This window comes from Bombus fervidus, chromosome 5, assembly GCF_041682495.2.
Source record: "Bombus fervidus isolate BK054 chromosome 5, iyBomFerv1, whole genome shotgun sequence".
Classification (NCBI taxonomy): Eukaryota; Metazoa; Arthropoda; class Insecta; order Hymenoptera; family Apidae; genus Bombus; species Bombus fervidus.
In genome coordinates, this window is record NC_091521.1 from 13,598,856 (window position 1) to 13,614,483 (window position 15,628).

The following is a 15,628-nucleotide window of genomic DNA, read 5'->3' on the forward strand; positions in this document are numbered from 1 at the left end:
TTCACTTGTATCGAGAGAAGCGATATTCTTGTTCTTTATGGCAGTGTTTTCCTTAAAACGATTACCCCCCGAGCTGTTCTTAAGTTATGAAAACACATTCGGTACCTCCCTTTAACGACGGGAGCGTACAATCGTAAATGAAATTTCCTCCCTTTAGTTGATCTTTCCTTCCATCCACCGTATTTCTACCCATGTTTCCACATATTGATCAAGTTTAAATCAGAAAACTGTAGTTTTGAACGAGTTTCTTTGGTAACAGAAATTACTTCCAATTCATCTTCGCTGGTTTTCTAGTATTTCTGTATCGAGCACTGTTTGCTGCAGGAGAGAATACGTGTAAATGGAACTCAAACTTGAATTCGTAGAATGGCAAAAAAAGAAAAACGAAGAAACGGTTAACGTCGGAACTATTATCGCGAGGAGCCGTCTACTGGGTAGTTGTACGACGAATAATACGAAGAGATCTAGCTAATCCCGGAAAAATCCGCCGCCGATGAAAGCCTTTCTTCTTCCTTTCATTCGCCGTTCAATACTACCTGTTACGTATACCTACTGGCTTTCACTATTTCTGCCCAGTTATCGCATCTGGACTTGTTCGTACACGGTGCTCGTGATGGAAGGTTAGCCCGATACAAATCGATTACTGAACCTTTTTCTGGATTCGCGATATTCCATTGATATCGGTGAACTTTTCAACGCGAAACAAACGTCTTCCTCCCTTTCATATCGCGTTAAAAAGTATACATTTATCACACTTTTTCTTGCACTACTGTCTGATATATATTTGCACATAATTATAATTCTTTTAAAAGTACTCCTTCCTGATTTATTTCAATTGAGTTTTCTCGAAAACTTTTAAGTAAATAAAATAAAAGATAAACATCGAGAGCAAAGGAAAAAGTTACTTAAGGAATGAACAATCATCAGTTGCAACGAAAACCTTTCTCACCGAGCGACAGAAAATAATGTAACACCTGTAAAATGCCCTGGGGATTATCTACGACGTGGCGACACAAATATAGAATAAGGATAACCGGGTTTCGGTGTACTTGGAACAGTGTATATGTATATCCAGCATACTAAAGCGATAGCTGTTACGGGAAAAAGGGGTCGTGGCAGAAAACTACGGGATACGGCTAATCCATGAAATCCCTCAAATGACAAATCCCTCCCTTGCTTCTTTCCGTTTTCTTTTCAGGAATAGAAGGGGAAAAGTGCTTTAGAGAGAAACCGTCGGTTCCTTGTTGACAAAGTAATTCAAAGCAACAATACTTCGTACGATATTAATCATATGTCATACGTCATTTTAAAAAATTTTCATCTCTTGATGTTCAAATATTATCGCCTGGTACGAGTAATTAGAGAGACGAGTGCAGTGCTGAGAGAGGATTGCACATGGCACTTGAGAATAAACAATTGTTCCGGAAACGTAATGATTCTTCATTGGACGAGCTTCAATCAGCTTTAAAATTCAACTACGATCCCATTGTCCTGTTGGTTCACCATCGATTGACTAAATGAAATACGATTACTTGATGCACGCTTGCTGCGCCTCCAATCGCATGGACCTTGAAATCCTATCAGTTGTGGGTTTTTGGTTAATTTGCCGACCGAATCGAAACTGTTTTAACGCCTGGCTATTGTTTGTACATGCCATTGTTGGAATGTAATTTATTGCAAATTGATGGAATTAAGTAAATTTCCATAGTATGTTTTATATAACGGATAATTAAGAACATAGCTAAATAGAGTAGTATATTTTCCTATGAAAGTTCAATGTACGGATGTATCGAAGTGCATAAGCCTACAGTTACAGCGGATTCGAACAAATTGACATTCTGACGTGCTCGATAGGTCAATGTAATCAAATATCTGTATAGATTTTTTATGAGCGTATGTATTGCAGTTTTCAGATGTTACATCCGTCAGAACGGTACTTCATCCGAATACCTATTCACTATAACCATAGCCTGAACTATTATAAAAAAGGAGCCAAGTCAGTAAAAACCTGGTATTATACTTTTTTTTACTAAAAGGTGAAGAATTCGTTGGCCGATAATCTATGACATGCTATTCTATGACTTCTACAATACGGTACCAAATTTCATGAGCGTCGTAGAGACAATCTTAGTACAGCGGCTGCTGCATAATTCACTTTCTCTCAAAAGGAGGATATTAGAGGTCGGACGATCCATGTAACTTTCGGTATTATAGACAGATTACATTCTTTATCTCGAACGCGATACGTTGAATTTAAATGAAATTTAAATGAAATTCTGCCGCCACGTACGCCAATCCTGCTGATGAAACTTCATATCATCTGCTCCGTCGTGTCAAAGTCGCTTAAGTATTAAGAGTGAGGTTTCTACTACACTCGTTGCTTGAGGGTATATTAAAACGGAGGAAATCTTTTTGGTGGAAATTTAAACCAAATTACGAACGTTAACATAGAATAATAATACATTTTAAAGAATGTAAAAAAAGAAGAATATAGTACTCGTGGAATAGTTATTAATTCTTGGTTAATTTCCTTTTTATTTTTATTATTGAAGCAAAATTCAGCATGAACAGAATGGAAGGAGAATTCAGTAGATTCTGAAGAAAAATAGCTCGAGCGTTAGACGAGGCAGAGGAACGCCAGGACGGTGGTTATCGATGCACGGAATCTTGCAAAGTGGGTAAAGTATAACACGCTAGAGGTTTGGGTACGATAAGACAGTACGAGATCCCCTTTTTTCGTTGGTCCAATTTTACCATAGCCTAAAAAATTCGCACGCCTTGTCAATATCGAACATCGATTCGGTGGATTTGAATGCTCTATAGCTTGATCACGTATTATCGCGTCACATTCCTACGGTTTTCTCTCTACGAATATTCTTCATCCATCTTCGATCTTCTTGATGGTCCACTTATCCACGAAAACGCCTCCTTTGCTTTCCCATTGCGACGAATCTCGATGGTATTTACGATATATCGAGAGGCCACCGAGGATCTTTCGTGTTGGACTTCTCGCTCGTGATTAATTCGTCCCTAGATATCAACGAGAAAAAAGAAAATCGATACCGTAGCGGTTGAAGGAATGATACGGGAACGGATTTCGTCTCGTTCGACGAACTTGGAGGGCAAACTAACGACTTCCAACCCAGACCTCGCCTCTCGAGTTTTTTCCGTCTCTGTCGGACACTCGAAGATATCGGATAATCGGATATTTTAGGATATTCGAAGAGAAGATGAGGGTAGTGAACTGATTTCAAGGTTGGTTTATCGGTACCGTAAACGATGCTGTATAGTTGTTTTGTAATTTCTCTTTGAGAACGGATTAATATTGTCAAGTATTTTGTTCGATAGTTTCTTCTGAGGAACTTGGAATTAGTCGTTGATCCGGTTCTTGTAGTTCGAATGCAAAATCACGGTATTATTGGGTCAGCTTTCGCTATTTCTCTGGTAATTTTTCGCGCAAACAAAATTTAAATCAGCGTCACGTCTCCACGATGACGTTGTCTTCGCAGAAAATCTACGTTGAAAAATGGGTACACGCTTTTCGATTTTCTAAACTGAAAAACAGATATTAAAATATTCTTCGAACCATATATCTTGAATCGTATATACTTCAAAAGTCCAATATCAAAAAATAATCTAGTTTAAACCGCGCATCTTCTTTGTTTAATTTTCCGTTACTATTATTATCCCTATGGAAATTACGATAACTTTCTATCCATCATTTATTTGTATTTCACCTCTTCGGGTCGCAAACCTGTGAGTTTTGATTTAAATAACACTAATTTAACTCCATCCTCTTCTACTTTTTTACTAGACCCGTAGTTGGTGATAAACAGGTTCAGAGATTGCTGCCGGGTAAAGAGACGGAATATCTGCAACGAGATTTTGCTTTGAGAAGAGGCGCGAAATATTTATTTATTCTGCCAGATGAATCTGTTTGCTAGTGGACTGTAGATTCTATCCTATCCAATCCGCTGGAGAACGAAACCCGATCTTTTGTTCAGGAAACAGCAATTTAAATCGTTGACTGTTTAAAAGAACTTTAGCTTTAGCCGATAAACTTTTCAACTCGATCAAGGAAAACTTGTGCAATGAATGGTTAATTAAAGTTTGATCCCGATATAATACTTGCTCATTGAACGAACACTTCTTTTATAATCTTCGACCAGATAAAACTCAACGTAAATTTCAAATGAAAATGATTAATTTGCTATATAAATCGATTCTCGTGGCCATAAGCAGGAGAAGAGTTTGCCCTATAAAATCATATATGAGCTCTAAGAATGAAGGAGACATATTCCGAGATGATTTGATCCTCCTGGGATTAGAATGTATCGCTAGTGAACTGTTTATACGTTACAAACTTGTATATATTTTCGCATTTTACTGGTTCGTTTTCCTTTATCGACAAGCCGGGAAACAATGCATCCTGTTCTCCCATACGTAGGATTGGACGAATTAGCTGGAAAATATTGAAAGTCGCAGAGATAGCTTCGACTTAATACCCGTCATGAATACAATGTTAACAATACCTTGAGAAATAACCTAACCATAAAGTCTCCATTTATCAATAAGAGCTAATAATTCTAGATTAAAATAATGTCGCTTAAGATGTAGGACACTCGCTACTTTTCGTTTTCATTTGTTTGAAAATTCCAAATTTAATCGTTTCATTAAGACAAGAGAAAGAATGATCGATCGCTTTCAGACACACAGGCAATTTGACGAGGCACTTCGTAAAATTCATCCGAAACCTTTGTTCTCGTGGAGAAGTCATGCACTTTCGTTGGTCTTGCTCGTCCCTAGCTTACGAAGTAAGTTCATTAACGTGAATGAGGTGTTCCTGAAGAGGAGCCACTCATCGGAGAACGCCTCATGCCTCGAGGACGCCTCTCAAAGCCTTCTTATCGTTGCTTTAACACGTCGTTACATGCGAGGAACAGTGGCTCGGCTTGTGTATGTGCAAAGTAATTCACCGATGAAGTTTTTTAATCTGCATGCGCGCAGGAGCATCACACTTCAAACAATGTTTATCGAGTTTAAAACGTTTGCAAATCGTTTTACGTGTTTGTTTTGTGTACAATTTTCTTCGATAAGTAGTCGCTGATTTAGATATGACTTTCATTTAGAATAAACTAAATTTTGTGACACCTAATCCAACTCTGAGATTAATGCATTCATCTTAATCTCGATAAACAGCGAGTTTCATATAACAGCTGTTTCATTTAGCGTGTACACATCCCTATATGCTAATTCTGTTAAACACGGGACGATTAACTGTATCCTTGCTAGTTGTAATTCAAAAGGAGGAATCTTTGCCGTCTGTTAAGTTAAATTAAATTACTCTCGACCAGACAGACAGGCAGGGTCTGTCTTGCAGATCATAGCAAGATAAAGACATTCGATGTGTGGAAATCGTGGAGAACTCTGGCTGCGGAAGTTTTTCGCACGGGAAGTTTTCTTTCAAACGGGATTTGGAGAAGGAAAGTTTGCAAACGATCACGAAACGTTCTCCCAAAAATAAAAGTTCCAGCTTGTAAGGCGGCCGCCCGGCGGCGCTTCCTTCTCAACGCGTTCTCGATTTAATTTTAGCACTTACGACTCAGTCCACTCGCGAGTTCCATCGAGGCAAAATCGACCACGCGTACACGCAAAATCTACGTCGCAACGTATGGCTTGATGTTTCCGGGTGACAATTAGAGGAGAACAAATTACCAAGAAAAAGAAATCTATTTCCTCTGAAAGTGTATCGTTATCTCAAGTGCTCGTTCGATATTTTTTTATAGCTTAGGTAAATAGTGATCGTAGTTATTTAAATTAAGTGCTTTGTAGGATATACATTTTATAATTTTAAGGTCGAAACATGAGTGAACGCAATGGCGGTTATTAAGCTTTTTTACTTCCTTCATCAAGAATTTATGGTCTACCGGTATAACTTTACGTAAAAAATTATTATAAACGTTTAACGACGCAATTTACGTGGATCAACACGATTCCCCGCCTCGTCCCATTACTCAGGCAACGCCGAAAGGCTGTGGTTGGGTACAGCGTGGTCCAAGAATATCCACATTGCTCGAGGCACGCAAGGGCAGCCAAAAGTTCAACATCCTCGACGAAAGCAACGTTTGCTTTCTCTTAAGCACCTTTAATCATTCTACAAACATCAAACGTGAAATCCCTAGTATATTTTCTTATCATAAATTCATCCTAAATTCTAAACTCTTAAAAATCAATTTAAAAATCGAAAAATAGTTCAGATTCGTCTGCTGACTATATTTCTCTAATCGGCACGCTAGTACCACGCTATTTCGTCAGAGGAAAACTTTCATGCGAATTCAAGTTCAAATATTAGGAAAACACGTCACGAAGGTCTGAAAGCTAGTGGTTCAATTAAGAAATAAAATAAGGAAAACTAAAATGACAAAGAAAGAGGATGAAAAGAAGAAAGAAGGGTCGCGTTACTCAGTCGACAATCAACCACGATGCAAATTACGGGTATTCATAATTTAACGCGCGCGCGCGCGCTATCCGCCGCTTTTAAGTGGGCGTTAAAGCTGCCCTCGGTTTTATTTCACGCCGCGTAATCCGGTTTGCTGCGTGCACGTGCCGCGTTTTTTCTCGTAAATTTCACCAAATGATTTTCGCACCGTGGAAATCATTCGCGCTGTTTCGACAGCTTTGTGAGTCCGATGAATGGGGTAAATTGAAACCTTTCCCAAGCTGCGCTTCCACTCCTTCCCCTGCATCACTGTTCTTCCTCACTTTCCTGTAATTAATTTTTTGCATTAATTGTTGCTAATAAAAGCAACGTTCTGTTTCGAGGATAAAAATGTACTGCTCAGTACGTACAATTAGTAACAACCTCCAACTGCATTTAAGACGTCTCTTTCATAGTTTTAAATAACTTTTCATATACCCGTGGAATAACTACGAACCTTTTGCGTATTACTGAATGCACGCCGGTGTTGCGATGAATCTGCTAAGCGATACGGTTATGAATGATACGCGTTTACTGATTAGAGATCGAATAAATATTTATACTACCGATTCGCAGAGCGCAATTGAATACGTGCGCCGTAAAGATTTGTGCCTGTAAACATTTCATAGAGCAATATAACCGAGAAATGCATAGAGTGTTCAAAAAGGAATCTTGTACGGATTGTAGCAGAGTAACATTAATATAATCGCGAATACAGCTTTATTTCTGCATTTCACTATTACGCCTATTATTTGAATCCACAAATGCTACAATTTCTGTTTGAGAAACTATCGTTTCAAAAGGACATTTAGTTTAAAACGACAGCTCCGTAAGTTATCCGTAGAAGAAGATTTTTGAAAGAAACTGCAGGGAATTGCGAGTTCTGGCGCGAACGTGTGCAAAGTTTACCAACAGCAGAATCGTTCTATTTGAAGCGAAAATAGAGCGCTCTCCAACTCTCTCTTTCTATCTTATCACGTACGTGCGTTCACCCTCGTTCGACCCAAGAATATCCCACTGGAGGACAGTGTGGAGCGAACCTTTTCTTGCCTTATAATCGCCGTCAGACAGTGCGACGTAGTCGACGAAACCGATACCGCGTCTGTTTCATAGCCTGTCAAATATATTTGAAGTTGTAGCGGTCCAAAGGGAAAGTCGTCACGAGCTATAAAAGCGAAGAGTTTGAGTTCTATTTTACCTCGTCTCTTCAGGATATTCATCGTACGAGTACAATGGTGTAGAATTTTAAGCCAAGAAACCTTCATATCGAGTAAAAGTTCTGTACATGATCCGTGCCTTTCGCTGTATTGCACGTGTTGTAATTTAACACCAACACCAAAGTATTTTTCTTGATTAAGTGAACCGTAATTAATTCTGTGTTATTAAAAACAATTTCGTTGGAAGCACAGAGTTTAAATATTAGTGAAAATATGAAATAACGATCAAGAGCGGTCAACGTACATATACAACGTACATATCAAAACGCAGCTGATTTCGCATCCTTTCGAAAGCAACGTGAATATTCGAGTCCTAGAGAAGTCGACAACCAACCGGGAGTCTCCCCTCGCATCCGGTGCAAGAGCGGAAGTTGCTGAAACGTTGAAAAATTATTTTTACTCCGAGAACCAGTTCCGAGCTGCGTGACTCGGTCGAAAGGCAGCCGAGCCTGAAGGTGGACCGGCGAAAATTCATTGCTACGGTTTCCGGCTGTCCACCGATCGAACAAATGTCGAGAATGTTGCGACTGGAGCTGTTGGGACTCGTGTTGCTGGCCTGTACTCAGATTCTCACGGAACATCGCAGTTTTTACGACACTATACCGCAATACGGCTACTCTAGACTTCCTGATCTTCCGGAACGGACGAGAGAGGTGCGCGTTAAGCAGGGCCGCTTACGTGGAATCGTGGTGCAGCCGAGGACCACCTACGATCTGCAGCCCGTCGATGTTTTTCGGGGTGAGATTTATAGCTGAAAATAATTTTCGTGCATACAAATACATCGTCGGTTATACAATGTACTCAGTAAATTAATTTCGTTTAAAGACATAAATTAAACATATGTCATGTTCCAGTTAACGATATTTATTACCAAACAGCAGCAATAATTAACTATATTTCCTTTATGCATGTTGGAAACAAGGATGAGAAATACTGGTGTATTACACGGCATGTTAATAACACATATCGCGTAACGCTGTAACAGTATTGGTCATCGCAAAATCTAAAATAACACATAATTCTCACTCACCTGTTTCTAATTAATACCGAAATTTCTCCATAAATCACGGGAACTTAAAAATTCGGAAAAATGAACTAAGAGAGGTAGCTCGCATGCGGTAAAGGGTCAATCTCGATTGTTGGAATTCGTATACAATCATCGTTTAACGTAGCATATAGGAAATCTCAAAGTTTTGAGACCAATCGTGTGACGGATCGAAGCCTGCCAGACGACGGGTAACGATAACACAGAGACCGGCGCGATTTCAGTTTCCGGCTGCTGATACGGCGAACTTTAGCCAGAGGGTGAAAGTTTGTTCACAGCTGCATCAGCTCCTCATTTCTCTCTCTCTCTCTCTCTCTCTCTTTCTCTTTCTCTTTCTCTTCCTCTCTCTCTCTCCCTCTTTCTCTCTAGCTCTCTGCAATATTAGTTGCGATGTATTCGTGCTGCGAGGATCCCGATATCTCAAAGGTTTGAAAACGAGAAGCGCGCAGGCTATTCCGGGAATAAGCGCTCCTCGTCTATGGTTCTTGGTCTCGTGCACGCGTGCACATTAGCTGGCAAAGCAGAATCGAGCAGGGTTTGTACCTTCTTGAGTTCCCCGAGATCCTCTGACATTCCTTGGCATCGGCTACTCGATTCTTGAGCGTTCCCGCGTGTGCAAACGGTTCCGTTTGAGCATGGAATGGCACTGAGGGAGTGTAGGATAAATTAAGGACAGGTTACAGTCTCCAGAGTCTTCAAATTGGGATGAGGAATGTCAAATAAGTAGTAGAGGAAGCGCATTTCAGTTCTTTAGAACCTATTAACAAAACGAGGTCTGTATGCCTTCTGAGACTACGATAAATTTAGACATAGTGAAATGTGTCTGAAACGTTCGAAACGAAGTTTGTCGAACGACATTATCTTTATGTAAACAGTATCGTGTTAGCACAAAGGAATGCGCGAATGCATATGGACTAGGTAAATGCAAATGTGGACTAATTCCGCATGAATAAAAATACCTGCGAAAAGAATTTTAATTACTTTTAGTTTCAAACAAATTTTATTCCGGTTGCTAGGTTAAATGCAAAAAATCTTCAATCGTTGTGATCACAGGTTTTAAATCCGAGATGTTTGCAATCAGACTTTTCGATTTGTACTTGCTCAGCTGAGCGATTTAATATTTTATGCGGTAAAGCCAGTGGCCTGGCAATCCAATTTACACGGAAATAGGGTAAAATGGATCAGCCGTGATCCTTACTGCCAGGCTGGAGCGTGTTAACATCGACCGACGGACGAACGGGATCAATTTAATCGATCTACTCACGGCGTAATAAAACTTTACGCTGATTATCGCGTGGCGATGATTCGTCCTAGAGATCAGCTATTACATTACTCTTTTGTCTAACAATAAGAATTCCCACGTATGTTTCGACCTACTATTTCGTACTCCCTAAGTAAAACTTTCTAATTTAAACTCCTCAATTTGAGTTTTGGGATTTGAACTTTTTCATTTAAGTTATCGAATTTTTTATTCAAATTGATCTTCGAGGAATAATTTATATCTAACTCGATCCGAAACGAAAGAACTTCCACTCCTCAAATATGTAAAACTCGATATTAGTCACTCGAAACAAGTTACGCTTCTTACACTAATCATAAGCAACTTAATGTTTCAGGAGTGCCATATGCAGAACCACCAGTCGAATCCTTGAGATTTTCTCCTCCAAGATCACCGGAACCATGGCGTGGTTCAAGACAATTTCAAGACTTTGCACCTGTGTGCCCTCAAACGCTGCCAAACCTGCGAGACGAGGTGAAACCGGTTAGATACGAGTACCTAAAGAAGCTACTGCCGCACCTAACGAACCAAAGCGAGGACTGCCTTTACCTAAACATCTACACACCCCATCAACCCGAAGGTAAGTGAACTGAAATGAATTATTTTATTATTTAAAAAATTATTTTTTCCACGATTGGAAAGCAACGATAACAAAGAAGTCAACAAAATTTCTTCACTCTCTACGATTAATCAAATATTACGACGTCAATTTTGCGGATCAGCTTAGGATTTACGACGTCGAATAGTATATTTTTCGCTTTACCGCGGTTTATGATCCTCCGTTATGGCTGTTAGACGACGCTAAAGGAAGATTCGTGACCGATAATACTGTGAACTGCATGGATATCTACAGTGTAAAAAAGGGAGAAATTTCGTGACGGTAAACAGTGATCCGAGCCGCTTTATTCTTGACGCTTTGCCAAGAAAATAAGAGGGGCGGAGTGTTCTGTGTAGAGAAAGTCTTTACCTAAAAGACAATTAGAGAACAGGGTACTTTTAGCCGCGTTTCATCTACTTTCGGGCTACCCTAATTTCGAGTCCATGTTTAACTCTCTACGCGGCGAGATTCCGAATCTACTCACATCCTGTTTTCTTTAATCAGGTCTAATTTACCTCTGGCAATTAACCTCACCGAACAGTAAATTTGCGAAAAACGTCCGATATCTCGTAGCGAGATAAAGGAATCGTTACGATTTTATCATCTTCCAGCAACTTTTGAGGGAAAAGTAATAAAATCAAATATCTTTTCACTGATTCTTCAAAATTGGGTTTCAAAGCAGCTTTTACTGCGTTGTAAAACTAGTCCAGCACGGCCATAAATATGCTTTGGCATATTTGAAATACCATATCAACCTTCGTTATCGAATATTCCCGAAATTTCTAGATATTCAAAGTTCATCGAAGCTCGAATTCTTCCAATTTCTACGTCTTTTTTTTTTTATAAAAATGGTTATGGATCTTAATTGCGGTGGATACACATTTTTCGGTTTATTAAAAAAGAAAAAAAAGCCGCTACCATACAACGTTTCCACTGGACTGACCATAGTTTCCGGTATTGTCCAGTGGACTGGTTACACGAAACACGCGCATTCAGACGATACCTTTTGTCGACAATTTTGTCGCATTCAGAGGCGCAGCAGATGCATCAAATGGATGCGTTGTTTTCGCCGGAACGAATCGAACGCACGTGGAACATCGAAATATTTTGCAAAATTGCCCTATCTCTATTATACATTATATACGTACCTACTATCGAATGTAACAACCGTTCTTTTAGAATCGATCGTAAACTGTCTTCTTTCGATAAAATAAGAAGTAACATTCAATTTTCTACGAGCTCGAATTCCGTTACAAGTGCGATATTAAAATTTACGATAAAGGAAGTAGCTGCCAGTCGTTCCGCTTTGAACTTCATATTGGATTTCCTGTTTTCTTAAAGTTGAATGTCCTTTGCCGTAGTATCATGGATACGCGCCAGAGGACACATTGTTGGTGCAACATACCGAAAAGCTTTGCACGAGAAGAATTCCGATTTGATTGTTAGCGAAGATAAAAGTAGAATGTGTTTGCAAAATCAAAAAAAAAGAGAAGCAAGAGGAAAATTTCCTTAGAAAGGTACAATGATAATGTTTCTTTTTTTCATTTTCTTCCATGACGTGAATTTTTACGAATCTATTCCTAATTTTCTGTTGCTGAAAATAAAGACCATAAAGCACGGGTTTAGCGTGGAATTAGTATTCAAACGAAAATGGAGTCCTTGATACAGAGAACGATGAATTCGTTTAATCGAGATCGATGAATGAATCCAAAACGAAAAGTAATCATAAAAAACGACTGACGTATAATTGCGTAGAACACGTTGATGCGCGTTCGGCGAATTCATCCGTTCCCCGTACTTAGCCTGTTCGAAAAGCTAATTAAAAGTAATCTCTCGCGTTTGCGACGAGCCGTTAATTAAGGGGAGAAAAACGCGGAGTACGGCACCGATTATTCCCTCGGGGATTACTAGAGATACTCTCCCTCTTGTTCCTCCTCAGCATCACTGCGGTGTTTCAGACCCTTTCTCTCTAAATTCAGTCTGTTCGTTTCATAGATAAGCGTAAAAATGAACTAAGGCAAGGTGTGTTTTGCGTCGACGTGCAAATATTATTGTCCGTTTGCACTGAGCTTCTCCCCCTGATGAGAGTCGAATAAAGATAATGTGGTTATCGTGAGATTATATTGGTGAATTTAAGTATCTTCCCTCTTTTTAAAAATTCTCCAATCTTCTCCACGTTGAGAATGCCAAGGAAGATTACGTGGAAGATTGTGGAGGATCTATGCAAATAGATGAGGAAGATACATCTTCCTGATTGGCTGGAAATAAATTAACCTGTGGAATAATGAACGAATTGAAAGGGAAGTTGTTTGAAGTCTGCGGCTAAGTAATTTTCAACCAGAGCCAAACATGTTTATCAACCGTTCCGGGAGAAAGGTTCGTTCGTTGGGATGCCGTAGTTTCGTAATAAGGGATCATAAATTATACCCGTTATCTGTCGCAGCCAGGGGCTAATGAACGCGGGATCGGATTTCTCGTGATTTTAAAGAGCCCCGAATTTGACTTGGAAATCATCCTTCTCCATATTTGTTTCCACCTGGATCGTGAAGCACGATCATAGTTTACAAAAGAAGTCCTTCAACAGTTTGGTAATTTCACGAGTACGATTAGATTTTCTAGTATTCGATAATACTTGAGAAGTGTTCCATTGAAAATCATTTCCAATTTCAATTTCTCTCTTGCCGTATCTCGATGGTTTCGCGAAAGAAGTAAAACAACGAAGAACTTGCGGATCCGTTCGAGAAAATACGAAAAGGCCGATGAAAGATGCGCCGCCGTTGCAAATAAATTGGAACCGTCCGGCCATGGGTTAGAGGGGCTGTTCTCGGGAAGATATATACGCCCTCTTAAATACTGGAACCGACGCTGGAGTGGGAAGGATGGTAGAGAAAGCAGCTCTGAAAGAGCGGACTCGCGTCTCGACGATAGGCACCCCACGGCCCTTGAAAATATCGGGAAATTCATTAATGCCCGATCCGCGGGGTTCGGTCAAATAAATTTTAGCCTGGTGGATGAAATTTACAGCGACACACAGCACCTTTAAAATGAAAACCGACACCAGTGTCGGTGGCCTGCTGCTACTGCTATTCCACGATTTCCTCGTGTTACCAACATGTTACAGTCTCTATTCTGGCTTTCATACGCAAGATGATTCATCTAGAATCGTGTAGAGTGTACAAGGGTAGCGCTTTTTCAATCAAACGTCTCTTTCAAAAAAGTCTCTACTCGGATCACTTGACGCTTATATATATCCTACTTCCTTCCTAGGGTGATTAACCTTGTTGTTAAGGTCCATGATGCCACCCATAGGAAAAAGAAACGGTAATATGTCATAGGTTTTCCTTCGAATGTCCGACCTTTCAAAAGATCGAAAGAAAGGATCGTTAGATGTGGATGGTACGATAGAAATTTTTAGTAGAATTTCTGGAAATTCTCGTCGCAATGAAATTTCGTACAGAAAGCTTGAAAAAAGAAATCGGGGCTCTGGCCGATAAAAACCGTAGGATCAAAAAATAAATGTCTAACCAAATTTTCCTACTACATCAGGACCTGGTAGCATTTCAGAAACTAAACGAACCACGCGAATCACGTTTGGCCATACAGGTTGTATAGTCGACATGTCTCCTTTTTTTTCTCCATCCTCTATTTCACTTCATCGATATAATGACTCGCGACCATTTCGAGGCAGCAGTTCGTATGACGCTGGCAGCAGGTTTTTCCACGTGAATTTCGTACACGATTCTCGTCACTCTTTTCCACTGCTCACGTTTTCGCTTTAACCAGCAACGAAAGACACTAATTTTTACGAGTAACTTCGTTCCGACCGGCGAATAACGCGGACTTCATCCGCAAGCCACATATTCGCCCTCTACCCTCTCCGGAAACAGTGTTCGGAGTTTCCTTTGAATATGGAAACGCATTATCCTCCGCCAAACGCTGCGACGTAGAGATCACGCTTTTGGAATAGCAAAAATCTCGTTCGATTCGATATCACGTCAACGGGAATTAGTGGCCGTGGCTGCCTTTCTTTCTACGTTTGTTTGTCAAGCGATGGAATTCGTGCGTTTTGTCAAATACCTTTCCTCTGAAGCTCATAGGCCTGAAAAATAATGCAGCATTATTTCCCCTTTTGCGCGTTCTTACGATTACATCTGAACTCCATCGCCGTTTATAGAAACTCATCACGTTTCAGTAACCTTTAAAGATGATAAAACTGTGCTTCGTAGGTGAGAGCACGTATTGTGCACTCGATGCACTATGGTTTCTATCATAACCGTTCGATTTTCAACATACTACGTCACGAAGCTTTTAGAATGGACATCGTAGCGGAAATATCCTCGGATAAAGAAGCACAGTTCTCCATTCCTTGCTGATACGATTTCGTTCCTTAACACCTCACGAAAAAGAGGCCGAGGCTGACCGTAGGAGTTTCGAAGAATAGTGTCAGGTGCGCGGCCGGAAACACGTCGATCCGGTCGATTCCCTTCACGTTTACGGATTTCCGACAAATTCAATTTCTTCGTTGGCCTTAATCCTTGCCGCTCGCTGATCCCCTTTGTCCGGCGTCGGAGTATCGGAGTCCCGTAATCTCGTAATCGGAGTCGGGGACTTTAAGGCGTCGCCAATGCTCTGACAAATTTCGTTTCCTTGCTACTCCACATGTACTTTGATCCTTTCATACGCTTGGAAATCGTGCCCATTGCCTTTTCGATAGATTAATCGTGTCCTAGGAATCTCATTTCCTTTTTACTATATTAACACGCGAATCTGAATGCTGAAAAAGTCGATTCTTTATTAGTATCATTCTTAGGTTGTCAATTATACAGTAATCTAAAGCAAATGTTTAAGTCTACCATAAGTATTAATCAGAGCACCTAGGACGATCGTTTGTCCGCGGATGTATCGGAGTTTTGAGGTCGAGGATGATCCGAGAGGGAAACGTGTGCTCGAGTAGCACTCGGCTGTCTCGAAGCTTTTGTGCAGCTTCGTCCCCGCGAGCTTCTAGCACACA

The 15,628-nt window shown here is 40.2% G+C and overlaps 1 protein-coding gene across 7 annotated transcripts in view; it reads left to right on the forward strand.

Moving 5' to 3' along the window:
• Nucleotides 1–5,618: 5,618 nt before the first annotated feature.
• Nucleotides 5,619–15,628, forward strand: part of LOC139987845 (uncharacterized) — a 56,602-nt gene continuing 46,592 nt past the window's right edge. For 2 of the 7 annotated variants that reach the window (XM_072004593.1, XM_072004598.1), the window contains exons 1-3: nt 5,619–5,791; nt 7,264–8,433; nt 10,357–10,599. In XM_072004593.1, coding sequence (XP_071860694.1) covers nt 8,205–8,433; nt 10,357–10,599 — 472 coding nt within the window. In that variant the 5' untranslated portion in view covers nt 5,619–5,791; nt 7,264–8,204. The remainder of the gene's footprint in view (nt 5,792–7,263; nt 8,434–10,356; nt 10,600–15,628) is intronic. The other 5 variants (XM_072004596.1, XM_072004595.1, XM_072004594.1 and 2 more) reach the window with 5 other exon arrangements.